At 34.3% G+C, this 26,896-nt stretch overlaps 2 protein-coding genes and 1 pseudogene across 2 annotated transcripts; 1 reads left to right on the forward strand and 2 right to left on the reverse strand.

The window, feature by feature from the left end:
* Positions 1 to 2,289: 2,289 nt before the first annotated feature.
* Positions 2,290 to 3,920, reverse strand: LOC133682247 (peroxidase 7-like; annotated as a pseudogene).
* A 9,513-nt stretch (positions 3,921 to 13,433) lies between these two features.
* Positions 13,434 to 18,282, forward strand: LOC133700337 (LRR receptor-like serine/threonine-protein kinase GSO1). Its single transcript, XM_062123839.1, has 2 exons — positions 13,434 to 17,448; positions 17,533 to 18,282. The coding sequence occupies exons 1-2, from the start codon at positions 14,058 to 14,060 to the stop codon at positions 17,898 to 17,900; spliced, it is 3,759 nt and encodes a 1,252-aa protein (XP_061979823.1). The 5' UTR covers positions 13,434 to 14,057; the 3' UTR covers positions 17,901 to 18,282.
* A 4,582-nt stretch (positions 18,283 to 22,864) lies between these two features.
* LOC133692583 (uncharacterized) lies at positions 22,865 to 26,646 on the reverse strand. Its single transcript, XM_062113648.1, has 3 exons — positions 26,372 to 26,646; positions 26,120 to 26,257; positions 22,865 to 23,193 (listed from the first exon to the last, which is right to left on the reverse strand). Exons 1-3 carry the CDS (start codon positions 26,460 to 26,462, stop codon positions 23,177 to 23,179), a joined length of 246 nt encoding a protein of 81 aa, XP_061969632.1. The 5' UTR covers positions 26,463 to 26,646; the 3' UTR covers positions 22,865 to 23,176.
* Positions 26,647 to 26,896: the final 250 nt, after the last annotated feature.

A 26,896-nucleotide genomic window follows, 5' to 3' on the forward strand; every position in this document is an offset into this window, starting at 1 on the left:
AATTTTTTGTTTAACTCCTGACAGATAATCTTTAAATATGTTGGTGACTTTTTTTTTTTTTGAGGTTTTATAGAATTACTTTTTGGCTTCTTCCATAAATTACGTCACTACTCATTAATTCTTCTTTGATCTTTTGGTCTAATGGGGATGACTGAATAATTTCATGATTTGGATGGATTTTTTTTTGTGGGGGAGATAAATCTATATCCCTTTTAATAGACAATAAAAACTAATTAATGAGGAGTTAGTAAAATGCAATTAAGATATAAAATCTTGAAGGGTAATTTGCAGAAATAATTTAGAGAAGCAAACAAAAGAAGAAGTGTCGCATAATCATGAGTACTATTCTACGTCAACAGAAACCCCCCCAGATATCATTATCATCATTTACATATATCATCATGGCTAACTGATTGGTGGATAGGTACTTGCTTGGGATACTAATAATTATAAGAATAAACTGTAGTGATCTCACATTGCTGTAAATGTATATATAAGCACTAAGAAAGAAAACCTAATTTACTAAATATAAAAAGAAACAGACACAAACTAAAACATAATTAAAGAAGGTTGAGATTAAGTACTGATCCGGTTTGGTCTCCCTTCACCTATTAGAAATGGGATTTGGACCACTAGGAACTTCATGGGCGCTATCATTGAAGACACCTTCTTGCCATGGCAATGGAGATCTATGAGCTCGAAACCGGCCTCTCCTTCTACTACTCGGAGGAGGAATGTGGATAATATTAGCTTTCGAAACTGTCTTTGCATTGCCCATGTCATGTCTTCTATTAGCGAAGTACTCCATGCCGTTTTTCTTGATATATTCTCCATCTCTTGAGGTACCTAGTAGGAATCTATGCTCTTTGATGGCCGTGGTGGTGTGGGACATGATGAGAAGGAAGAATAAGATGGTTAAAGAAGTGGGATAGGGAGATCCTACATCACTAGCCATGCAAAACTATGGATTATTATATATGATGATGAACCATAAAAAAACACACAAGGTGAAGTGATTGAAACATCTATATATTTAATTGTCCAGTGAAACAAAGGGTAGGCAAAGGTGAAAACTAAGCTTGGAGAAGATGAAATAGGAAAGAGGGGGTTTGTATACTTCGAGGAAAGACTTTGTAGCTAGGGACTTGATTATAAGAATTTAAATGAGAGAGAGAGAGAGAGAGAGAGAGGAGTTAGCTAAAAGAAGATCTAAAAAGAAGGAAAGCAAAGGATGGTGGACTGCTTTAGCAATGTGTGGCTTTATCAACGTCCTTTATCCAATGGCGGTGAAAATATGCAAAGTGGTAATGTCGTCTAACTAGATAAATAACGTGTTTTTTGCGTATGAGAGAGAGGGAGAGGGAGGTGTTTTGGTGTTTTTCGTTTACCACGTACTTGACCTTTATGGCAGTGAGGGAGCGTTTAATTGGAAGCAAACTATATATAGTCTCCTGGGAGGAAGACCAAGTGGGTCCTGAAAGGGATGAAGGAACATACTTTATATATATTACAAAAGCACAAGCAAACAATTCAAGATTCAAAACTGGATAAAGAAGTCTCCGTGTTAAGATTTTGTAGGATGAAGCAAATGTGTTGCCGGAAGGTCGGGCTTACAGAGGCCGAGTCCTGTAAATCCTTCTGTTGAAATTATATATAAGAAAATTAAACAATTTAAGATAAAGACAAGACAATTATATGAATGTATATTAAATATGTGTATAATGACCATATAAATATATAATTGAAGATATTATAGTCTTTATATATATATATATATATATATATATATATATATAATTTGCTGAACACAATCAAGAAAGAGCATAATTCCACTGTAAAATAATAATAATAATAATAATAATAACAATAATAATAAATAAAGTTCAAACAAAGGATGGGCTGATCCTCGACAAGTTTCGAACATATTAGGCCCGTTAAAACTGGTCGGAGCCTAGTACAGAACTTTGTCTTGCATCTGTATCAATCCACCGTTTCATAAGATATTCAATTAATGATATCATAAACTTTGTTATGGATCTCGATTCAGATTCCAATTAAATCTTGTTTAAGCCTTAATTATTTCCTGGCCTTCTTGTTTTTGTGGATGGTTCAACGACCGAACCAGACTTGAAAACATCATGAAATGCCTTGGATCAATAAAATATCACCTTGCAATCCTCTAGCTATAGTAAATTAACTTGCAGAAGAATTACGGGTTAAACATGTGGTCAAAATATTTTTGACCTGCATCAAAGGCTATCATAGATTGGAAATTGTTACATAGAAAAAAGAAAAAACCATTAAAAAAAATCAAAACATGGAAATTAAAGAGAACAAATTAAACTCAGAAAACTATTTCATTACAGAAACAAAATCTTTCAGTACTTAGAGTTGACAGAATAGCATCTGGTTCGAATTTCGCCTCCGTCTTGAACTGTAGGAACTAAAATATTGCCGAGCTTTGTCATGGACACTGCAAACTGTCCGTCTTGAACTGTAGGGACTAAAATATTGCCGAGCTTTGTCATGGACACTGCAAACTGGTGATTGAAGAACTCTGGTCCATCAGCCAATGCATCAACAATTGAAGAAGTCCTTGGATCAGAATATAGGGATTGATCAGTGGACAAAAGCCTCGTGTGGTCTTGGAGATTCTTGAAGCAAACACTGTCAAAAGTCTGTGGGGTTCTAGCATCTCGATCAACATACTCAAAGGCCCATCTGCATTCTTTTTTTGCCAAGAAGTTTGCGTATCTATAATCAAGGGATTCATCAGGTCTGCCGATTCCTGCATAGTTGTGCAGCCTATGCTGTGCTGAACTGCATGGAGACCAGCCAATTGTATGGGCCCCTGCCGAAGACAAAACGAAGCATTAACATACAATTACTATAAATCCATATCCACATTTGGTTCTTGATTTCTTAGTTAAACACCAATAATTATGTTCTGCTAATTAATTCTCCTGAAAGAGTGACCAAATCAAGCACATTCAAACCCTTAGATTGGTAGAATTCAATAAGGTAGTGATGTTTCCCGGCCCATTGGCACTAAATCAGCATCTTCGTCAATAGAAACTTTCCCATCTTTCCTTCCATGCGGAACATCCCAGTACGGACCACCAAGAAGAACGGTAGCATCTCCAGAGGCTGCAGCACGAATGTCAGCACACGATACAGTTCCTGGGCACTCTTCCTCTATCTCAGCTTTGATAGCATCAATTACTTCAAACCTTCTAAGAGACTTGCTTGCCTCTGCTCTTCTCTCACTTCCATCATGGTTCAACAGAATGGAGCCATCACAACTCTATAAAGAACAAAAAAAAAATTAAACAATTAATTTAATGCCATTAAGTAAAGGTAGAATTTAATTAAAATCAATAGGCTCGGACATAGATACTAGTATTGGACAGGGATGCTCGTCCAAACGGACATATTAAGCAATTTTCATTTCATGGTTTTTCGGATGTTGATTGGGGAGGAGATCTTGATGACAAAGATCTGTAGGATCATATTGTGTATTTTTGGGCAAAAACTTAATCTCTTAGAGCTGTAAACATAAAAAATAGTTGCCAGAAGCAGTGCAGAGAGCCAGAGACTGAGTATAAATCACAAGCAAATGCTGCAATAAAGATTCAATGGTTTAACATACAATTCGACCGAGTTACGCATTAATGTTTCTTCAACACCAATATATATTATGGTGTGACAACATAGGTGAAACCTATTTTTCTTTTAATCCAGTGTTTCATGCACACATAAACACATATCAAGATCGATTTTCAGTTTGTACGAGATCCAGTGATGAACAACTATCTTCAAGTTAAATTTGTTTCAAGTAAAGATCATCTTGCAGATTTGTTTGTCAAACTATTGAGTGATACACGGTTTAATCTTCTGAGACCAATCTTAAGGGAAGCCATATCCCCCTTGCGATGATGGGGGGCGTATTGAAGACCAAGTTAAGACAAGACACAACTGTTAGAGACCAGGTCAATAAGGATAAGATAAAAGAAGTTTAGATTTGATATTAGAGAGTTACCGTAACTGTAGTATATTTAAATGTAAACTTGAGTTTTAAATTCTTGTTACGCTTTTACTATATATCTCTTGTAATGTACTTACTATGCAGCCAGGGGCGGAACCAAAATATAAAATTAAAAGGGACTAAAATGCTGTGATTTGTGTGGTATCTTGTAAGAATACTAAAAATAAATTTGAAGGGAACTGGAAAACAAAATTTCCTTGCAGGGGTCTCAGTCCCTGTCAGCCTTTCCTATCTCCGCCCCTGTCTGTAGCGATAATAAGAAAGACTTTTTTTACCATTACAACTCTAAAACTTTACACACCTAAACATGGTATTTTTAATAAAATTTTCAGAGTTCAAAAATTTCCCTTTCCGATTCATTTCCTCTTGATTTTCACCTGTCCCAGCGGCAACTTCCGATTCAGTACAATTTTTAGCTTCGATAATTCAATAAAGAGAAGCTCCCAACCTCATCACGCTGTTCCAATCTTACGTAGATTGACCAGCTAGCTATAGCTCGTCGAACACTACGTGCTTTCAGCTTTTGATATTAGCATGGCACAATCATGATACGGTTTTCAATAGCATGGTTGTGTTTTTTTTTTTAAATGTTTTTTATTTGAAAAAGTATTAAAATAATATTTTTTTATTTTTAAAAAATTATTTTTGATATTAATGTATTAAAATTATCTGAAAATAAAAAAAATAATTTAAAATAAAAAAATTAAACTTTTTTTAAAATACTTTTAAAATATAAAAATAAACAAAGTAATCATACATGGTGTCCATTCCCTCACCTAACTTTAGAAGACTTTGTGTCCATTGCTAATTAACCACGGAGATTCAGGTTGTGTTTGTTTTGTACCTGTTTTTATATTTGCAGTGCAAAAAATACAATAAGGTGTTTGTTAACTGTAAAAACTATGATTTATACTACGGGACTCATAAAAAAATTAAGTTTGAAAAGTAGTTTTTGTAAAACAGTTTCTACATGTTTTTTTAATTGAGTTTCGTAAACCACTGTTTGTTTTTGCGTTTCAAAAATGCTGTTAAAAAAATTAATTTTTTTTATTTTTTTGCTTCAAATTAATATTTTTTGGGTGTTTTTAGATCATTTTGATGCGTTGATATCAAAAATAATTTTTAAAAAATAAAAATATATTATTTTAATGTATTTTCAAGTAAAAAGCACTTTAAAAAGCAATCATAATCACACAACTACCAAATATTTTATACATGTTTTTTGTTGCATATAAACTTCAACCATAATTTTTAATAAATACATATCTAAATTCAACTAATCTCAGCTAACCATACTTTTTAAAATTTAATATTTTTAAACCACAAAAACTACCCAAAAAACAAAAACACTTGCAAGTTCATGTTTACCAAACCAAATCGAATTGCTCTTAATGGATATTTTCTTTGATAATGTTTCTACAAATAAGAAAGGTATACAGCATTTACCATTCTTCGAAGCCCTTGGAAGTCACAATGACGCATTGTCCAACGCTAGCCTCCACCTTGAACTACCACCCATCATGTGAACTTTGGAATCCAAGCGAACAGATCGATCAATTCTAGCGACCAGCAACTCTAAGGTCCAAGCCAAGGGCGGGGCCGGGTGAGCTTTTAAGTCAGAAATTACAATGATACTTGAAATAGCAGACAAGATAACTAATATTGCTCTGCAGGTTGGACGTTTACACTAGTTATTCTTGTCATTCAGTTTTGACGTAAGCCTGTTTTTATATATATATATATTAAAAATATTTTTGAAAAAATTTAAATTATTATTATTATTATAAATTAATATTTTTTTGATATTTTTAGATCACTAATATAAAAAATAATTTTTAAAATATAAAAATATATTATTTTAATATATTTTTAAATAAAAAATATTTTAAAAATTAATCCCAACTGAACTTTCTCAGCATCAAGCATATCCATGAATGTTTTCTTTGACAATTTGGCCTGATATTACCTTGCAAATTCAAAGATCAGTATATACCTTTCCGTGGTATAGAAACCTTGGATAAATGTCCCATGACAAGACCTGAACTACACGGTGATCTGACTAGATGGCAAGGAAATCCGATTAAAAAAGATATTTCAGGCAAAAAAAACAAAGAAAAATCGTCATTGTGATGTGATTAAACAACAAATCTCCACCCGCATTTTTTTAACTTATCAATGCCACCAGTTTTCCGAAAGGGTAATAAAATTTTTTTAAAAAAATTTATTTATTTAAAAATATATTTAAATAATATTTTTTTTATTTTAAAAAATTAATTTTCATATCAATGTATCAAAATATCTAAAAGTATATAAAAAAATTAATTTAAAATAAAAAAATTAACTTTTTTTTTACTTTTAAAACGTGCAAATAAATGGATACCGAATTGTTAATTAGCTTACACATAAGATAAAAATAATTGCATCATCAACATGATTACATATTTTTTTTAATTAAAATATCATTTTTTTATTCTCTCATTCCGATAAAGACTTTTATTTTCTCTTTTAAATACAGCTTTTTTTTCAATAATCGTTGGAGTTTCCAACTCAATAATGCTGAATTAGCCAGTCAAAAGCGTATGAGTTTTCCAAGGAAAAAGAAGAAGAAAAATTCTAGTAATAATCAATGTTGATCATTAAAGATGATATTTCACTCAAATAAAACTTTCAAAAAAGTTCTCATGGTCTCCTGGCAATATTCCAAACCGTCAAATCTCACCCACGGTCACCTCTCAAAAAAATCCAACGCCTCGTTCACATTCTGAGTTCTTGTAACATAAGTTTGAAATGTCACTGCTTTGGAAATTACTCTGTTTCTCCTCCGAGTGTGTTTAGTGTCTAATATATAATAGCAACTCAATATATTCTAGTAGAAAAATTAAATGATTTCACTGACCAGATTGATCAAGTGCATATATACCTCATCTCAAGATATTAGGGTGTGTTCAGGATTGTGATGTAGATTGTTTTTTAATATAGTTTTTTATCTGAAAATATATTAAAATAATATTTTTAAATTTATTTTATTTCTGATATTAGTATATCAAAATCATTAATAATTACTAAAAAAATCAATTTAATATTTTTTTTAAATTAAAATTACTTTTAAAAAATAAGTAAAAGCAGACACACTAATATGCTGCTGCCCAAGACTAAAAATAAATATTGGGGTTATAGTGGGGTGTTTTTTTAAATACTTTTTTACTTGAAAATAAATTAAAATAATATTTTTTATTTTATTTTTGATGCTTGTATATTAAAATTATCAAAAACTACTAAAAAATAATAATTTAATATTTTTTCAAACCATAAATACTTTTAAAAAATAACTACAAAAATAAAAGTAATTTCAAACACACGATATGTTGCTGTCTCATTCTACTCCAAGATTTTTACTAAATTACCGTCACAAAGGGCCATAATGGGGGCCATAGTATTCAAGACACTCTCACTTCGCATCAATCTATGTGGCTGGAGCAGGATGCTAATTTAAACGAAGTAAAACAAGCTGGGTCAAAGGCTCCGAGACCAAATGACTTTACTTTTGCTTTCTATCAGAAAGAATAGAACTTAAATGGAATGGAAATAGTCCAGCTAGTTAATGAATTCTTAAGGCTCGGTAAGCTTCTAAAGGGTGTTAATACTTCTTTCGTGGCATTATTTCTGAAAACTTAGATACCCACTGGATTTTCAAAGTATAGACCTATTATTCCAGTGCATGGATTGCATAAAATTGTGTCTAAATTGCTCTCATCCATGTTGAAAACTCTCATGCCTAGTATTATTAGTTTCCATCAAACAATTTTCATAGTAGGAACGCAGATTTTGGATGGCTTTAATTATAATTGCTAATGAGGTAATTAATACATGAGGCAAGGAAGAAATTAGAGGATCACAATTTCATCTTGAAAGTTAATTTTCATAAGGCTTTCAATTCAGTATTGTGGGAGTATTTAGATGAGGTGATGGAATATATGGTCTTCGGCAACAAATAAAGAATCTGTCATTCATGAATGCATCTCAGGTTCACAACTTGCCATTCTCATCATTAATCGCTCATTAAGCCGAGAGTTTGGAGTCGAAAGAGTTCTAAGACAAGTAGATCCTCTTTCACTCTTTTTTGTTTGACATAGTAGTTGAGGGATTCTTAGTCTTGTTTCAAAGAGCTTATTCAATTGGCTATTCCAGAGGAATTGACTTTGTTCAATGAGAGTTTCTCAGTCATCTACAGTATATATACTGTAGATGACACTCTAGTACTGTTTGTCCTAAACAATTATAATTAGGAGAATATTTTTCTTTTTATTAAGATAGATATCCGGATTAAATCTTAAAGTTACGTATTTAAGATAATTTGAGCTAGCTTTAAGTTTGCGTGTGAAATTCTATAAGAACTCCTTGATTGATTGGAATAAATCTAGATGATGTTTATACAACAAATATGGCTAACTCTATGTATTTTAGATGAGACTCATTTCTTATAAGGTACCTAGCTAGGCATTCCTTTGGGAGCTAACCCTAAAAGGATAACAACCTGAAAACTTGTGATCTCTCGGATCCATATATACAAGATTAGAAAGATAGAAAGGCCAGTTGTTAAGCTTAGCAACCTATTTTTATGGAGGCTGGGTGATCAAAATAGGGGAGGATGGCAGGATATTATTATCAGAAATTATCAACCTATTTTTAAGAAAGACTTCCTATTTTCAATCAATCGCTTTCAAACACATGGTCCGGTATATATTCTATCATCCATAATGAAGGGCAAGTCTCGCCATCTTTGAAAAATTATTTGTACTACACAGTTGGCAATGAGAAAAAGGTTCAGTTTTGGACACACTCCTGGCTAGAAAATGGGTCTCTAAAGCTTCAATTTCCATAGTTATACGATCTCACTGCAGCACCAAAAGCACATATTTCAAACATGGGTGATTTGAATAATGACTCTTGGTGCTGGAACTTAACTTGGAAGAGAAGCATATGGCCTGCAGAGTTGGAGCAGTAACGTCTTCTTGATCTGATTGAAGGAATTAAGTTGAAGTAGAATATAGTTGATTCCAAACGTTGGAAACCAAAAAGAAATGGTGACTATCCTGTCACGTCGTGCAACAACTTCATTGATAGAATTTATTACGTGGGTATTTCTTCATCTCCGTCTAATTTATTATGGAAAGGAATATTTCCTCCAAAATTTGATGTGTTTATTTGGATTTTACTTCATGGAAGAATCTGTGCCAAGGAGTTTAATTTATTGCTAGAAGACATCTAATGCATTTGGAGGAAGCAATTTGTCCATTTTGTGCTGAAGAAATAGAAACTGGGGATCATCTTTTTCTACACTTTTGTGGTTTGGAAATTGTGGAACCGCTGATATCGTTTGGACTTACAATGATGTTTGCCAAGAACCATAAAAGAATTATTTTTTGAGTGGTACTTCCTTGTTAAAGGAAAAATTCAGCACATTGCAACTCTCATGTTGGCCTTTGGTATTTTGTGGGGAATCTAGTTGGCTAGGAACAAATTGATTTTCCAGGAAGAGTTTACCGAATGGGATATAATGTTCGAGCTAATTCTCCACCGCCAGGCTTTATAGTTGCAGATAATTGATGGAAACTTTCAGTGCACATGATTGAACTTATTCAGAGGTTCGAAAAGCATTCTTAATGGGTCAAATAAGTAACGTTTTATTAGTTCTAGTTACGAGAACGGTTTTTGTAAATATTCCATAGTTGTTTCTTCATTTTTGGTTTTCTTTTGTAAATAGAGAATTCTATTTTTTTTTCATTGGCTTTTTTTGGCAATGGCATCTATTAATAAATTTTTCCATTATTATATATATATAAAAACAGATTAATTAAGTGAATTTCCAACATTGAATACTCACGACAACTTGTTGGCCTAAAGTACAGAAAGTCTGAAGGCAAAGGCAGCAGTACATATGCGGAAAATTTTTGTCAAGACACTACTAAATATGAAACATTCATTTGATTAATGCCAAATTTGCAATTAACAAGCATGAGATAATGTTGTAATTTCTAGAACCGTAGAAGATATACATTGGGAATGGCTGCGGTGTTTAATCAAGAGTTAAGACCTTTTTAAATGTATTTCTTTGTCATATTCTCTTGGACGAAGCATTGAGCAGTGTTTAATCAATATCTGAACACAATCAATTCTCTGCATGCTTGACACATGTGATATGATTCTAGTAATTAAAAAATATCGCAACATTGGGCAAATAATGTTACTACATATATATTATTACTCGTTAATTGAGGAGTTTTGGTCATCGATTCCATTCAACATTAATTATCTTGTGATTCTTGAGAATAACAGTTATATTTGTTAAAATAACTAAGAATAAATATAAAAAGAGATTAGAATTTTTAATAATCTGTTTATTATAAGTGTTTAGACCTAACCTAAATATAAATAAAGTATATATAGGTTAAACTTAAAATCCTTGGCTCTGATACCATATGTAAGGCCCGACCCACTCTCCCTTGTAGAATATTATCCGCTATGGCTCAGTCCAACCCGGCTTCCACGTCTCACGGTTTTGTTTCTAGCAGCCCACAGGCTCCAAAACACGTCATACAAAGTTAGGTACTAACTGTCTTAATATGCCCTGACTATGGACACTTTTCTTTCAATGTGGAATGTTACAATCCTCCATCTTAAGAACGAGCTGTCATCGGCTCTGATACCATATGTAAGGTCCGACCCACTTCCCCTTGCAGAATATTGTCTATTATGACTCAGCCCAACCTGATATTCAGGTCTCATAATTTTGTTTCTGGCAGCCTACAAGTTCCAAAATACATTCTACAAAGTTAGGTATCAATTATCTTAATATACTCTGGTTTTGAACACTTTTCTATCAATGTGGGATGTGACGATAAGAATAATTCCATCCTACTTCGGCCAACCATTAATTATTGTGGTATAAAACCTTTACCATTAATTTCCCTGCATTTGGTGTTGGAAGATTGACATTTTTCTAGAAGACAGTACCCTATCATATATTATATACATAGAAAACTTGTCTCAAGTGAAAATAAAAACATTCCCATATTTTTTTTAAAAAAAAGGAAAAAAACCCAAGTTCACAATCGGGGGATTATGAAATTCTGGAAAAAAGAAGAAGAAATCCAGCCATATGTTGCCTTCATGCAAAGTATCTAGCTATGCCTGTTAGTGATATTTTCACCATTGTTCAAAGGCGAGTTTGTATGATTAATCCCCGAGTATGAGTTAATTACTTGTGTAATTCAACATAGCCCCAATTATTGCCTCTCCAAGGTATGATCTAGATTAAACATATTTAGCTTCGTAAATGGTCTTCTCCGCTGACAGAGGGGTGATGTACTATTCTTTCAAATCTGAAACAATAATTAATACTGATGATCTAATTATTATATTGGCTAATTAAAAAGGAACAAAAGAAGGTAAATATATTAATCAAACGTTGTCTGGTAGATCAGATATAATTCTGCATTAGTACTTCATTCTAATCCATGCTCCCATATATATATATATAAGAACAATAGGACCAAGAAAAAAGGTACCCACGAAATGATTTTATAATCGTTTTGACAAACAATACATATGGATTTGTTTGCTTTGCACAAAACAAATTGAAGGAAGAGTGTGAGAAACAATAAAATAAGAGTAATTAATTACTCCTAAAAATCATCCCCAAATACCCAATTTGCATATACAATTCGAGTGGGGAAACAATTAATTAAGTAGGGCATTTTGGAGTAGGCAACAGGGTTACACGCAACCAATCAAAGATTAAAGGCCACAAAAGGACACTAGGATTTGGTACTCAACCCAATAATAACAAGTGTAATTAATAATAAAAAGAGTAATGGCATTAATTATATGCTTTTCAGATGAGGTAATATTAGTTATTTTAACTGTGTTTTGTCATAGGTCAAATAATATATTTTTTAAAAAAATAAATAAATAAGTAAACTTTTCAAATGTGTTTTTTTATAATAAAAATCTGAATTATAAATAAAAAATCTATGCATATATTTAATTAAATAAATTAAAAACAATTTGTACTACTAAATGGAAAAAATTGTGTTAACGAGTCTATTTGACTCGCCTAACTATAAGTTGAATAATTATTTTTTCTAATGTAAATAAATTAATGTGCAGGTGTTATTAATATATTTTTTTGAGAGCGAGTAAAAAATATAATTGTAAATCAAAAAATCAATATTTATATATAATAAAATATAGTGAAAATTATATATGTTAATAAAAATATGGAAGATTTGAAGCTTATTTTTAACATAATAGAAAAATAGAATAATGTTGCAATTGCTACATTGAAACATTATTTTCTTAGTCTTTGTATAAGAATTTTTTGAAAAACAAAAGGTATAAAGAACAAAAAAAATTATCAAACAAATTATAAAAGAATGAATATAAGAACAAAAATAATGATATAAATAGGCTAAGTGTAGAGTAATAAATATTCCAAGTGTAAAGAATAAAAAATAATATCTTTTTCTAAAAAAAAATGTAAAGAAAAAAGGAAAAATTAAAAAAAATATTACAGAAAATTAAAGATAAAAAACAAAATAGTGATAAATAAGCCAAGTGTAAAATGATAAAATATATATCAAGTATAAAAAAAATATTAGAAAAACTTATTTTTAAATAAAATAAAAACACCAAAAATTATAAATTTATCACCGCTACAATGAAAAAACTAGAGAAAACTTTAATTGTGCCATTTCTATAGTTAAAAAAAACCAAATTTTACATATTTGCCACCACTATTGTACTTCCAGATAGAGAAAATCTCGATTGCTTTTCAAAACAAAAAATGTAAAGGAAAACAATATTAAAAAAATAAACAAAATGATAATGAACAAGTCAGGTATAAAATAATAAAAATATCAAGTATAAAGAATATATATATATATATATATATATATATATATATATATAAACTTGTTTAAAAAACAAAAACTACAAATTTGCCACCACTACGGTGAAAAAATTGGATAAAATTTTAATTGTGTAATTTATACACTAAACATGTGTTTCCTTTTACTTTGTGTGTGTGTTAATCTATAATGTAATACATTGGAACCAAAATATCAAACTTGTAGTACTAATTAAGCTACTAGGTATAATTTTGAAGTGATGTTGCTTACGTTCATGGAGGGGATCCATTGACTTTGTTAAGCTTCAAAGTACAAATAGATAATGCCAAAACTAAACAAAACGAAATATAATTTGTAGTAATTCGACAGCTGACTTTCTTAGTAGGGTTTAAAGTAATTCAGAGCAAACACACCATGACAAGAAAACTAGCAAACCCATGAATATCTCATCCCCTTGTCGGTCATGTAACCACTGTATCTACCTCCATGGAATCCCATATATTTTCTTATTCAACCGAAACCTGCCAACCTAACAATTGATACATTACCCTTATCTCTCTTCCAGGCCCCAGCTGCGGCCCTCTTCTTTCGGTTTTCATTTAACAGTACTTGCCTACAACACACTGTAATCAACAGCTCAGTTTAAGTTGTAGCAGCTTGACGATCGTCATTTATGGCGTTTGTTGCACTTGACTGACAAAATACTGCCCTCTCATTCATCACGGTTTCTTATCTCTTCTTGCCAACCATTTTAAGGCCTCTTTTAAAGACACTGCAGATTGCCAACTTTTCCAATGCAGCCTCAGCAATCAATACATTACCTGTCTGCTTTGAAATTCAAAAACCATGCATATAGCTCCCTTACATGCATGGCTGCCGCTGTGCCTTCTTTTCCCAAACCACGCGTCTTCCCTTGCCCAAGACCATCCACCAACAACAAAACCAACACAAACACAGGCTTGCTCTGTCTTTAATGCCTACATGACCCAAACCACTCACCCTTACATAAGATGAACCAAACATGATAATAAATGTTATATTGCCATTTTCAGTCTCTCTCTAAAAGCTTTTCTCAAATGTTATCTAGTCATTAGAAATAGAAAATGGGTGTGCCAAAACAAGTTTTGTTACTTTTTGTTGCCATTTTAGTGTGCTTTTCCTTTGGCTTTGTTTTGTGCCAAAACCAAGAGCTCTCCGTTCTTTTGGAGGTGAAGAAATCATTCGAGGAAGACCCAGAAAAAGTTTTGCATGATTGGAATGAAAGCAACCCAAATTCATGCACATGGACAGGAGTTACCTGTGGCTTGAACTCGGTTGATGGCTCAGTGCAAGTTGTGAGTCTAAACTTATCTGACTCATCACTTTCCGGCTCAATATCACCCTCACTCGGTAGTTTAAAGCACCTGCTCCACCTTGATCTTTCTTCTAACAGCCTCACGGGTCCCATTCCAACTACTCTCTCAAATCTTTCTTCATTGGAAACTCTGCTTTTGTTCTCTAATCAACTCACTGGCCCCATCCCAATTCAACTCGGTTCCATCACGAGTCTCTTAGTAATGAGGATCGGTGATAATGGACTCAGTGGACCTGTTCCTGCCTCTTTCGGTAATCTTGTCAACTTAGTTACTCTTGGTTTGGCCTCATGCAGTCTCACAGGCCCAATACCTCCCCAACTCGGACAACTAAGCCAAGTCCAGAACTTGATTTTACAGCAGAACCAACTTGAAGGACTGATTCCTGCCGAGCTAGGGAATTGTTCGAGCCTCACTGTCTTCACTGTAGCTCTCAACAATCTAAATGGATCAATCCCTGGAGAATTGGGTCGTCTTCAAAATCTCCAAATACTAAACCTGGCAAACAATAGTCTCTCTGGAGAAATTCCGACTCAACTCGGGGAAATGAGTCAGCTCGTCTACCTGAATTTCATGGGAAACCAGCTTGGAGGTTCAATCCCAAAGTCCCTAGCAAAAATGGGTACTCTTCAGAATCTTGATTTATCAATGAACATGCTCACTGGAGGCGTTCCAGAGGAGTTGGGCAGCATGGCTCAGCTTGTTTTCTTGGTTTTATCAAATAACAATCTTTCCGGTGTGATACCAACAAGCCTATGTTCAAACAATACCAATTTGGAGAGCTTGATTCTGTCAGAGATTCAACTTTCTGGCCCCATTCCGAAAGAATTAAGGCTGTGTCAATCTCTGATGCAGCTTGACTTGTCCAACAACAGCCTTAATGGATCCATTCCTAATGAAATTTATGAGTCCGTTCAGTTGACTCATCTCTATCTCCACAACAACAGCTTGGTGGGTTCAATATCCCCTTTGATAGCAAACTTAAGCAATCTGAAGGAGCTTGCATTGTATCACAACAATTTGCTAGGCAATCTGCCTAAGGAGATTGGAATGCTTGGAAATCTTAAAGTCTTGTATCTATACGACAATCTCTTATCTGGGGAGATTCCTATGGAGATTGGCAATTGTTCAGACTTGCAAATGATTGATTTCTATGGAAATCATTTCAGTGGAGAGATTCCTGTTACTATTGGGAGGCTGAAGGGACTGAATCTGCTTCATTTGAGACAAAATGAGCTTTTCGGTCATATTCCCGCCACTTTGGGTAACTGTCATCAACTAACTATTCTAGACTTGGCAGATAATGGCCTATCTGGTGGCATTCCAGTTACTTTTGGATTTCTTCATGCTCTTGAGCAACTCATGCTTTACAACAATTCCCTTGAAGGTAACCTTCCCGATTCGCTTACCAATTTACGAAATCTGACCAGAATCAATCTGTCTAAAAACAGATTCAATGGTAGCATCTCTGCATTATGTGGCTCGAGTTCTTTTCTTTCTTTTGATGTCACAAGCAATGCATTTGGGAATGAAATTCCTGCCCTGTTGGGAAATTCACCTTCTCTTGAAAGGCTTAGATTAGGGAACAACCGGTTTACTGGCAAAATCCCATGGACACTCGGTCACATCCGAGAGTTGTCGTTGCTAGACCTGTCAGGGAATTTGCTCACAGGACAAATTCCAGCACAACTTATGTTGTGCATGAAATTGGAACACGTTGATCTCAACAACAACCTTCTTTATGGGTCTGTTCCATCATGGCTTGGAAATTTGCCTCAGTTAGGGGAGCTTAAGCTCTTCTCCAATCAATTTACAGGGTCTCTTCCTCGAGAGCTATTCAATTGTTCTAAATTGTTGGTGCTTTCCCTTGATGCTAACTTTCTGAATGGAACTCTTCCTGTGGAGGTTGGTAATCTAGAATCTCTAAATGTACTCAATCTCAATCAAAATCAATTATCAGGATCGATCCCTCTGGCCCTGGGTAAGCTGAGCAAGCTGTATGAGCTTCGGCTCTCGAATAACAGTTTCAGCGGTGAAATACCTTCTGAACTTGGGCAACTCCAGAATCTCCAAAGCATTTTAGACCTCAGCTACAACAATCTCGGTGGTCAAATTCCACCTTCTATTGGTACATTGTCCAAACTTGAAGCTCTTGATCTGTCTCACAATTGCCTAGTTGGAGCTGTCCCTCCTGAAGTTGGTAGCTTGAGCAGTCTTGGCAAGCTTAATCTCTCGTTCAATAATCTCCAAGGCAAACTGGACAAGCAATTCTCACACTGGCCACCTGAAGCATTTGAAGGAAACCTGCAGCTCTGTGGAAACCCTCTTAATCGCTGCTCTATCTTAAGTGATCAGCAGTCAGGCCTAAGTGAGTTATCAGTGGTGGTAATCTCAGCAATTACTTCCTTAGCTGCCATTGCTCTGCTCGCACTTGGACTTGCTCTCTTCTTCAAACGCAGGCGAGAATTCCTCAAAAGCGTGAGTGAAGGGAACTGCATTTACTCTTCCACTTCTTCCCAAGCTCGCAAAACACCCTTTCTGAAGGGTACTGCCAAGAGAGACTACAGGTGGGATGACCTTATGGAAGCGACAAACAATCTTAGTGATGAGTTCATCATTGGCTCGGGTGGATCTGGAACAATATACAGAGCTGAATTTCAAAGTGGAGAAACTGTAGCGGTGAAGAAGATTTTGTGGAAAGATGAGTTTCTACTTAATAAAAGCTTCGCAAGAGAAGTAAAGACACTTGGAAGGATTAGGCACAGGAATCTAGTGAAGCTGATAGGGTATTGTAGCAACAAAGGGGCGGGTTGTAATCTTTTGATTTATGAATACATGGAGAATGGGAGTTTGTGGGATTGGCTGCATCAACAACCAGTGAACAGCAAGCAGAGGCAAAGCCTGGACTGGGAGGCGAGATTAAAGATTGGTGTGGGATTAGCCCAGGGAGTGGAGTACCTTCACCATGATTGTGTACCAAAGATCATGCATAGAGATATCAAATCTAGCAATGTATTGCTTGATTCCAATATGGAGGCGCATTTAGGGGATTTTGGACTGGCAAAGGCACTCGAGGAGAATTATGACTCCAATACAGAGTCGCATTCATGGTTTGCGGGCTCTTACGGTTATATTGCTCCAGGTATTATAGCACTTTCTGCATTGAATTATGCTGCTTTTAGTTCATCTTTTACTCCATATCATAACTAATTTTATGCGTTTTCAGAGCATGCATACTCGTTCAAGGCAACAGAGAAGAGTGATGTTTATAGCATGGGTATTGTGCTGATGGAACTCGTTAGTGGAAAAACGCCAACTGATGCAACCTTTGGTGTCGATATGGACATGGTGAGATGGGTAGAAAAACATACGGAAATGCAAGGTGAAAGTGCTCGTGAGTTGATCGATCCTGCATTGAAACCACTCGTGCCTTGCGAAGAATCTGCGGCGTATCAAATGCTTGAAATTGCACTGCAGTGCACAAAAACCACCCCACAAGAGAGGCCCTCCTCCCGACATGCATGTGATCAATTACTACATTTGTACAAGAATAGAATGGTGGATTTTGACATGAATATAGATCCTAATGCATAACTGATGACATCTATATTTATGAGACGAAGCCAATTATCATATTAAGCATCATTCTTGTTTTGTAGATCTTGTGCTAACTAGGTCAGTCTTCAGAAGGTATCATTCTTCATTTGTTGATGCTATTTTCACTCTTGCAACCTCCCATGTGTTAGAATTATGAGATTCTGTCTTGAGAAAGATAGAGTTAAGTGCAATTATGTTATTTGAATTTTATGTAATCGTTTTTTTTTCAAGATTTGCAGCAGGAATTTTTTGCTAAGTTTGTTATTTTAATTTCAATAATCTCTCAAGTTTGTTGAGAGTTTCAATCCATTACAAGTTCTATGTAAGTCTATATATAGACATTTGAAATTAATGAAATATTATTGATCTTTCTACTCAACTCTGTTCTTTTGTATCTATTTCTTCTATACTTAAAACTGTAGTTTCTAGGACTTAAGATTTCTAACAGTGGTATCAGAGCATATAAATCCTACGGGATGTGAGGCAAGCATTTTCTTTCTTTTAAGTGATAAAAACAAAGAGGGTGAGGCAAGTATTCTAATTGCTAAACACAGAGAGGGTGAGCATAAATACTAATGAGTTATTTTCCTTCTGTTTTTTATCAATGTCTTCTTCAAGCAATATTGCATCTGTAATTCCAATGTTTAGTGGTGAACTCTATCATATTTAGGCTGTCAAAATGAGATTTTATCTAAGATCTCAAGACTTATGGAATGTTGTGGTGACTGATTCTGATCCACCACCATTGAATGCAAATCCTACAATTGCTCAAATGAAAGCACATGAAGAAGAAAAACTCAAGAAGGACAAAGCCATTACCTGCCTACATTCTGGACTTGCAGATCATATTTTCACGAAGATAATGAACCTGGAAACACCAAAACAGGTATGGGATAAGCTCTAAATTGAATTTAAAGGCAGCAACAGAGTCGAAGCAGTAAAACTTCTTGCATTTAAAATGGAATTTGAGTTGATGAAGATGAAAGACAATGAATCTGTCAAAGATTACTCTGGCAGATTAATGGATGTTGTAAATCAAATGAGACTTCTTGGAAATACATTTGAAGATCATAAGGTAGTAGAAAAACTTATGATGTCAGTGCCGTAAAAGTTTGAAGCCAAGATCTCTGCAAAATCTTACTATTACAGAATTAATTAGCAAACTTCATGTTCAGGAGCAAAGGGTTCATATGAGAGATGATGAGACTGTTGAAGGGGCTTTCCAAGCAAACAACAAGGGAAGGAGTGTTGGTAACCTGACAAGAAACAAACTTGTCAAGTTTTTTAAAAGGAAAACAAGTACACCTTCAAGAAGACAAATTTTCTTACCATGCCCTTATTACAGAAGAACTAATCATACTGAAAAAGATTGTTGGTTTAAGGGTAAACCTTCTCTCCAGTGTATGTTCTGTAATAATCTGGGTCATAGTGAGAAATTTTGCAGAATCAAAAAGAAACAATCACAACAATAAATACAATAACAAGCAAATGTTCCTGAAGAAGGCAAAAATGATGAAGAGCATTTATTTATGGCATCACAAGCTAGCAATACTTCTGAACTAAATACATGGCTTATAGACAGTGGCTGCACAAGTCACATGTCTAAGTTTCTGTCAATCTTTTCTTCTATTGACAGATCAGTTCAACCGAAGATCAAGTTGGGAAATGGAGATATTGTGCAGGCTAAGAGGAAAGGCACTGTTGCGGTCAGCACAAATAAATCACAAATGTTCTTTACATTTCAGAACTAGATCAAAATCTCCTTAGTGTTACATAGATGCTCAAGAATGGTTATGAAGTCTCTTTTAAAGAGAAATTTTGCTTTATCACTGATACACATAATTCAAAGATAGCAAAAATCAAAATGGATGGTAATAGCTTATATTTGAAGCTTGATGCTGTTAAAGGACATGTGTTTAGTGCTAAGATAAATGAAAGCATTCTTTGGCATGAAAGATTTGGTCATTACAATCTCAATTCATTAAAGTTGTTGTATGATACTGGAATGGTAGAAAACATATCTGAAATTCATGTTACTGCTCATACATGTAGAAGCTGTGAACTAGGAAAGCAACACCGACAATCATTTCCTCAAGGTATATCTAAAAGAGCAACTCACAAGCTGGAGTTAATCCACTCAGACATATGTGGACCAATGAGCACAACCTCCTTAAGCAATAATATGTACTTTATATTGTTCATTGATGACTTCAGTAGAATAACTTGGGTTTATTTTCTGAAAACCAAGTCACAAACACTATTAATGTTCAAAAACTTCAAGAGCATGGCTGAAACTCAAAGTGGACAGAAGATCAAGGTGTTGAGAACTGATAATGGAGGAGAGTATATTTCAAAAAAGTTCAATGCCTTTTGTTTAGAAGTTGGGATTGTATACCAGCTGACAATTCCATACTCTCCACAGCATAATGGAGTTTCTGAAAGGAAGAACAGAACTGTGATGGAGATGTCCAGATGTATCTTGTTTGAAAAGAAGTTGCCAAGGTTTCTTTGGGCTGAAGCAGTAAATACTTCAGTATATTTGCTTAATAGACTTCTAACTAAGTCTGTTCAAAGCAAAACACCATTGGAAGCACGACCTGGTATCCGGCCAACTGCCAAACATCTCAAAGTGTTTGGATCATTGTGCTACTTTCTTGTACCATCTACCAAAAGAGGGAAACTGGATGAAAGAGTAGAGAAAGGAATTCTGGTGGGATATGCGACAGAATCAAAAGGTTACAGAATTTTCAATCTGAATGCAGCTAAAATTCAAGTCAGCAGAGATGTGCATTTTGATGAGAATTCTTGCTAGAATTGGGACTTAAAAGGAGTTTATCAGAATATCACAGTTGCACTTGAACTAGCAGTATGAAGTATTGGTGTTGAAGTTCAACAAGACATTGAAGCAACTTCAGATACAGCAGTACTTAAGGTTAGGCTATTGTCTGATGTGTACGAAAGATGTAATCTTGTATATGTTGAGCCTACAAACTATACTGAAGCTGCAGGAGTTCCAGCTTGGATTGAAGCAATGAAATCAGAAATTGATTCCATTGAAAGAAATGGGACTTGGAGATTGACTGAACTTCCTGAAGATAAAAAGGAAATTGGAGTGAAATGGGTCTTCCGAACCAAATTCAATCCAGATGGTTCAATCTTCAAACACAAGACTAGATTGGTTGTTAAAGGCTTTGCTCAAGTTGCTGAAGTGGATTATAGAGATACTTTTGCACCAGTAGCTAGGCATGACACTATAAGACTCATACTTGCTCTTGCGGGACAAAAAGGATGGAGAGTATATCATTTAGATGTTAAGTTTGCTTTTCTAAATGGAATACTTCTTGAATAAATTTATGTTCAGCAACCAGAAGGCTTTGTAGTTGCTAGTAATTAACACAAAGTATACAAGCTACACAAGGCTCTTTATGGCTTGAAGCAAGCATCAAGAGCCTGGTACAGCAGAATTGACACTCATTTGATTCAACTGGGATTCAAGAGAAGTGAAAATGAAGCTACTTTGTATCTGAAACAAGATGAAGATGGTCTGCAGCTGGTGATATCACTCTATGTAAATGACATGCTAGTTACTGGAAGCAATGCAAAGTTGCTGGAAGAGTTCAAAACAGAAATACAAGATGTTTTTGAAATGTCTGATCTTGGCATTATGAACTACTTTCTTGGAATGGAAATACATCAATGCAGTTCGGGTATTTTTGTTTCACAAAGGAAATATATTGTTGATATACTCAAGAAGTTCAAACTTGAGTCATGCAAAGAAGTAGCAACTCCTTTGGCACAAAATGAAAGATTTCAAAGAATGATGGTGAGAAACTTAAAGATCCCTCTGGATTTAGAAGTTTAGTGGGCAGTTTACTATACTTGACAACAACTAGACCTGACTTGATGTTTCCAGCTGGTTTGCTGTCAAGGTTCATGAGCTCACCTAGCAATATTCACATGGGAATTGCTAAAAGGGTGTTGAAATACATTAGAGGAACAACTGATCTTGGCATCTGGTACTTGAAGACAGGAGGAGTAAAACTAATTGGTTATGCAGACAGTGACTGGGCAGGGAGTGTTGATGACATGAAAAGCACCTCTGGGTATGTTTTTAACATTGGTTCAGGTGCAATTTGTTGGAATGCAAAGAAGCAAGAGGTGGTGGCACAATCAACTGCAGAAACAGAGTATATTTCCATGGCAGCTGCTGCAAATCAAACAATTTGGTTGAACAAGTTGCTTGCTGATTTGAGTCAAGATCAAAACTCACCAACTGAGCTTTATTGTGACAACAAATCTGCTATTGCTATTGCTCTAAATCATGTTCAACATGGCAGAACCAAGCATATCAATGTGAAATTTCATTCTATAAGAGAAGCTGAGAAGAATCTGCTTATAAAGCTACACTATTGTCCAACAGATGTTCAACTTGCTGATATAATGACTAAAACTCTTCCTAGATCAAGGCTGGAATTTCTAAGGATGAAACTTGTTTTGTCCAAAAGAAGTCTCAAGAAGGAGTGTTAGAATTATGAGATTCTACCTTGAGAAAGATAAAGTTAAGTGCAGTTATGTTATTTGAATTTTATGTAATCGTTTTTCTTCTTTAGCTTCAGGATTTGCAGCAAGAACTTTCTGCTAAGTTTGTTACTTCAATTCCAATAATCTCTCAAAGTTTGTTGAGAGTTTCAATCCATTATAAGTTCTATATAAGTCTATATATGAACATTTGAAATTAATGAAATATTATTGATCTTTCTACTCAATTATGCTCTTTTGTAGCTATTTCTTCTATACTTAAAACTGTAGTTTCTGAAATTTAAGATTTCTAACACCATGCACTGTTTTCCCAAAAGCACGGTTGAAGCTGTTATGATTATAGCACATTGGTAGTTTGGTATAGCACCCATGTTGACTGAAGCAACCTTAAAATTAAAACGTAGCAACAGTTACACAAGGAATAATCCAAGGCAAATCCAAGATTTAACTTATTTCAAGAGTGATCTGTTCCAAACTTTTGATCAAGCGGCAAGGTATGAAGGACCCAAAATTCATGACAAGCATTGCAAAATCATAATAAAAACTGTATTCCAGTGGAGAAAATCACTAGATTGCTTCAAGGTATTATTGGAGATCCAACTCCATGCTGTCCACATTATGAAAGCATCCTAAATCTCATTTGCAGCAACAGCAAGAAAAACATCTCACAAGATTTCTAGCACAGCAACAAAAGAAACGGGCTGTCTATGCCAAAGGACATCAATCCAGATGCGCTAATCATCATCTTGATCTGCAAAGGAAATGAAACTTAAATCAGTGAAGAGAATTATACATTAAAACAAAAACAAAGATGCAAATGAAAAATCTTCCTAAACTGGAAAAAATGGCAGGCATTGGAAACAGTGTGGGCTACTATAGGAATCTTGCATGAAAGTGTTGACAGTGCAAAGAGCTCTCCATTAACTTCAACCACAAAAAAATACATCACCCTTGCTAGGGTCCTCATCCAAACCTCATCTTTCACAGATAAACATGCCATGAGACGCCAAAACCAATGCCCGTCCTAGGGTCTTAAACTCTAAGCCAAAGAATTTTTCTAATATTACACTAAGCCCACAAGATTATTTCCACTTGATGTCCTGCTAATAAGCAGATTCTGGTATTAATCTAATCAGTCGGATCATATAAAATTAAAATTTGATCCATTAAATTGCATAATTATCATCATCAAATATTACCATCAGAACTATAAATAGATTTTGGACATGAAAAGAGTGGATTCTGAATACCCCTAGGTACTAATACTTTTAGATGAAGAAAAAATAGATTAACCGACTAAAAAGAATCACAAAGCATGTCGGAGAATGAAGTTATCCTCCAAAACATGATAGAGAGGGAAAAAAAAGCATGGCAGCTCAATCCCGCTGAAAATCAGCCAAGAGGAAACAGCCCTAAAAACACCCAAAGCATGACACAAAAAAGAAGAGAGGACACTATCCTATCCCACAACAATTGTCTTAGGCCCCGTTTGTTTGCTGAAAAGTAGTTTTCTTTTGGAAAGTGAATTTCAGAAAAGTGAATTATTTTCTGATGTTTGGTAGTGTAATGGAAAATAAGTGAAAAACATTTTCCAGTGTTTAATTATGTTATGGAAAATGAGCTGAAAAATAACTTATTAATATTTTATTTTTCTCAAGTTTATTAAAATAATAAGAAATAAATCTTACAAATTAAAAAGTTGAATGAGAATGAAATTGAAAAAAAATATAATTTCATAAATTATCTCAAATAAAATAAATAATAATCAAAATAATAGAGATCAAATCTAAAAAATAAAAAAAATGAAAGATGAAGAAATTAAAATAATAATAATTAATATTTCATAAATTATTTCAAATAAAATAAGTAACAATAAAAAGAATGAGGATCAAATTTGATAGATAAAAAATTTCAATAAAAAATAATACGGGAAAAGCAAATAACAATTATAAAAATGAGGACCAAAGTTAAAATAAAAATTAAATTTTAAGAGATGAAATTGAAAAATAAATATTAAAATATATATATATATATATATATATCAATCAAAAATTTGAGAACCAAATTTGACATTTCTAAATTTTTCACAACTTCCAGAAAGTGTTTTTCGCTCAAATTTTCCAGGAAAACACTTTCCTAAAAACCAAGCCAAATTTTCCTTTGACTGGAAAGTGTTTTCCGTCGATCAACTTTCCTAATGGCAAACAAACATAGGAAAGTTTGGAAAGTGATTTTCCGGAAACCACTTTCCGGGAAATAAACATAGCCGCCTTAAAGTGCAATGGTTCTGAAAAATTCTAGCCATGTACATTATACGACTGCATGATGGTATAAAATCACAAAGTCTTACACTTTTTCCTCCTCCCAAATCCACAAAAGATATCAACATAAAATCCACTACCAGAGACTGAAGTTGGCTTCAAATTTGGGCTTCAAAGAAATCCACCATTGAAGATGATCAAAATGTTGGAGAATAAGTCTTACAGAATTATGTGCTCATTTTCTATTAACTGAGATCTGAACTGGCCTGGACTTAGGGTATCAGTGTTGACACATCTCAATCTAATCATGCTGGTTACACTATCTATGAATAGGTCAGCATACACCTATACTGGATGTAAGCAAAACCTGTTACAAAACTCTAGATTAACACACGTCCAAAGCCACTGCTACAAGTTTTCAATGCTAAATTTGTAACTTTTCCATGCTTTAGAGAACACATTCCTCCTATAATCTAACATAGGAGTGCTTGCAAAATGAAATTGACAGAGATATCCACATGATATGGTCATGTATTAAGTTGTCAGCGCCTCAGAGATGATCACAACAATGTATTACATTCATAGCTCAATTCTTCTAGGTAGAAACTAGGTCAAAGAAATGCCAGGGCTAGTAATCATGGATTAGTTCACCACAACGAAACTTAAAGCAAGCTCAGCTAAACGATCACTCATAATGTGCGGGGGGGGTGGGGTGTGGTGGTGTTAAAGGGGTTTTGTCTGTGGGGTGGTGCATTAAGAAAAAACATTAGTGATGTTTAACAGGAATTTAAACTAGACTCCAAGACATTTCTCTGAATGACTTACTATGATGGAGCAGGCACATTAAATTCCTGTGGGGAGCATCATCAAATCTAGACTCCAAGACATTTCTCTGAATGACTTACTATGGATGTTGCCAGCTCCATCATGTTTGCATGTTTCAAGTACAAAAACTTAGACTCGTGCAAGCTTAGGTTGTAGCAACAACCTCCATTTTCTTCCTTTTCTCATTTTACAAGTCTTCCACAATCCCCTATTTCCAAAAATTGTCTTCCCATTTTTTTCTTCTTTCCCTAAAAATCCACTTTAGAAATAATTTTTCTTCGTCTCCCTCATCCACACACACAAAAACAATATTCATGATCTTTACTATTACACTGATTAGAAAACCCCCAACACAAATGCTAATTAACAGGTTTGCCCTAATTTGAACAATTCCACTGTCCTCACAATATAATTTTTTTTAATAAAATTGAACCCCCAATTATCAAGTACATTAGAAAAACCCAAGCTTGAGAGGAGGAAAACTGAAGGCCCAATCAAAATGACGTAAAAATAGGAAAAACAACGCAAACCCAGAAAACAAAAATTGCTGAAACTGGAAGATACGATCGAGGAAAGAGAAAGAGAGAGTACCGAAGTAACGGCGCTCATTGGCTTCCTTAGCTTTCTGAAGCATCTTGTCAAGGTCTTGTTCAAGCTGAGCATCCCATTTGACCAATTGATTCACAAAAACAACTCCTAATCCCATGCCCACCACATGTTCCCACGGATCTTTAAACACACAAAAAAAAAACAAGACCATCATCATCAAAATCAGTTTTTTTTTAAGATTAAAATGGAAATCAATGATAAAAGATTAGTGATTTGTTGGTAGAAAATAATTACGGCGCATGTAAGGAAGTTTGCGGAGAGCATTGGAGTACATCTGGGTGCCCAGCCCCAACAGTGCTCCTACCACTGTTGCACTGAATACCATCTTTTTTTGGTAGATTTTTCTAACAAATCTCCTTCTTTCAACCTTCTTCGCTCCACTTCACTTCCAATTTATTATTTTGAGGATTTTCTGCTTCTGTCTTTGTGTTTCCTTGTGACTCTCATCCAAATCAGTTCGATCTTGCCATGTTGAGTTTTTTTTTTTTTTTCCTTAAGGGGAGGTGGGCTACGGGTTTACTAAGGGCTCTGTCACTGGATATTTTCTTCGTGAAGCCCATTATTTTAAGCCGGAGCCTTTATATTGTATATACACTAACAATTAATTCGATATCACCTAACCCATTTGTCAGTACAAAAACATAAGTTCATTTTCAGTTTGGGTCTAATTACATTTGTTACTGGTAGATTTGTTTTGTTTTCTATGTTTATTTCTTAAATTTATATTTTTTCATGTAAAATATTTTGTAGAAAAATTAA

The sequence above is a fragment of the Populus nigra genome, chromosome 1, assembly GCF_951802175.1.
Source record: "Populus nigra chromosome 1, ddPopNigr1.1, whole genome shotgun sequence".
Classification (NCBI taxonomy): domain Eukaryota; kingdom Viridiplantae; phylum Streptophyta; class Magnoliopsida; order Malpighiales; family Salicaceae; genus Populus; species Populus nigra.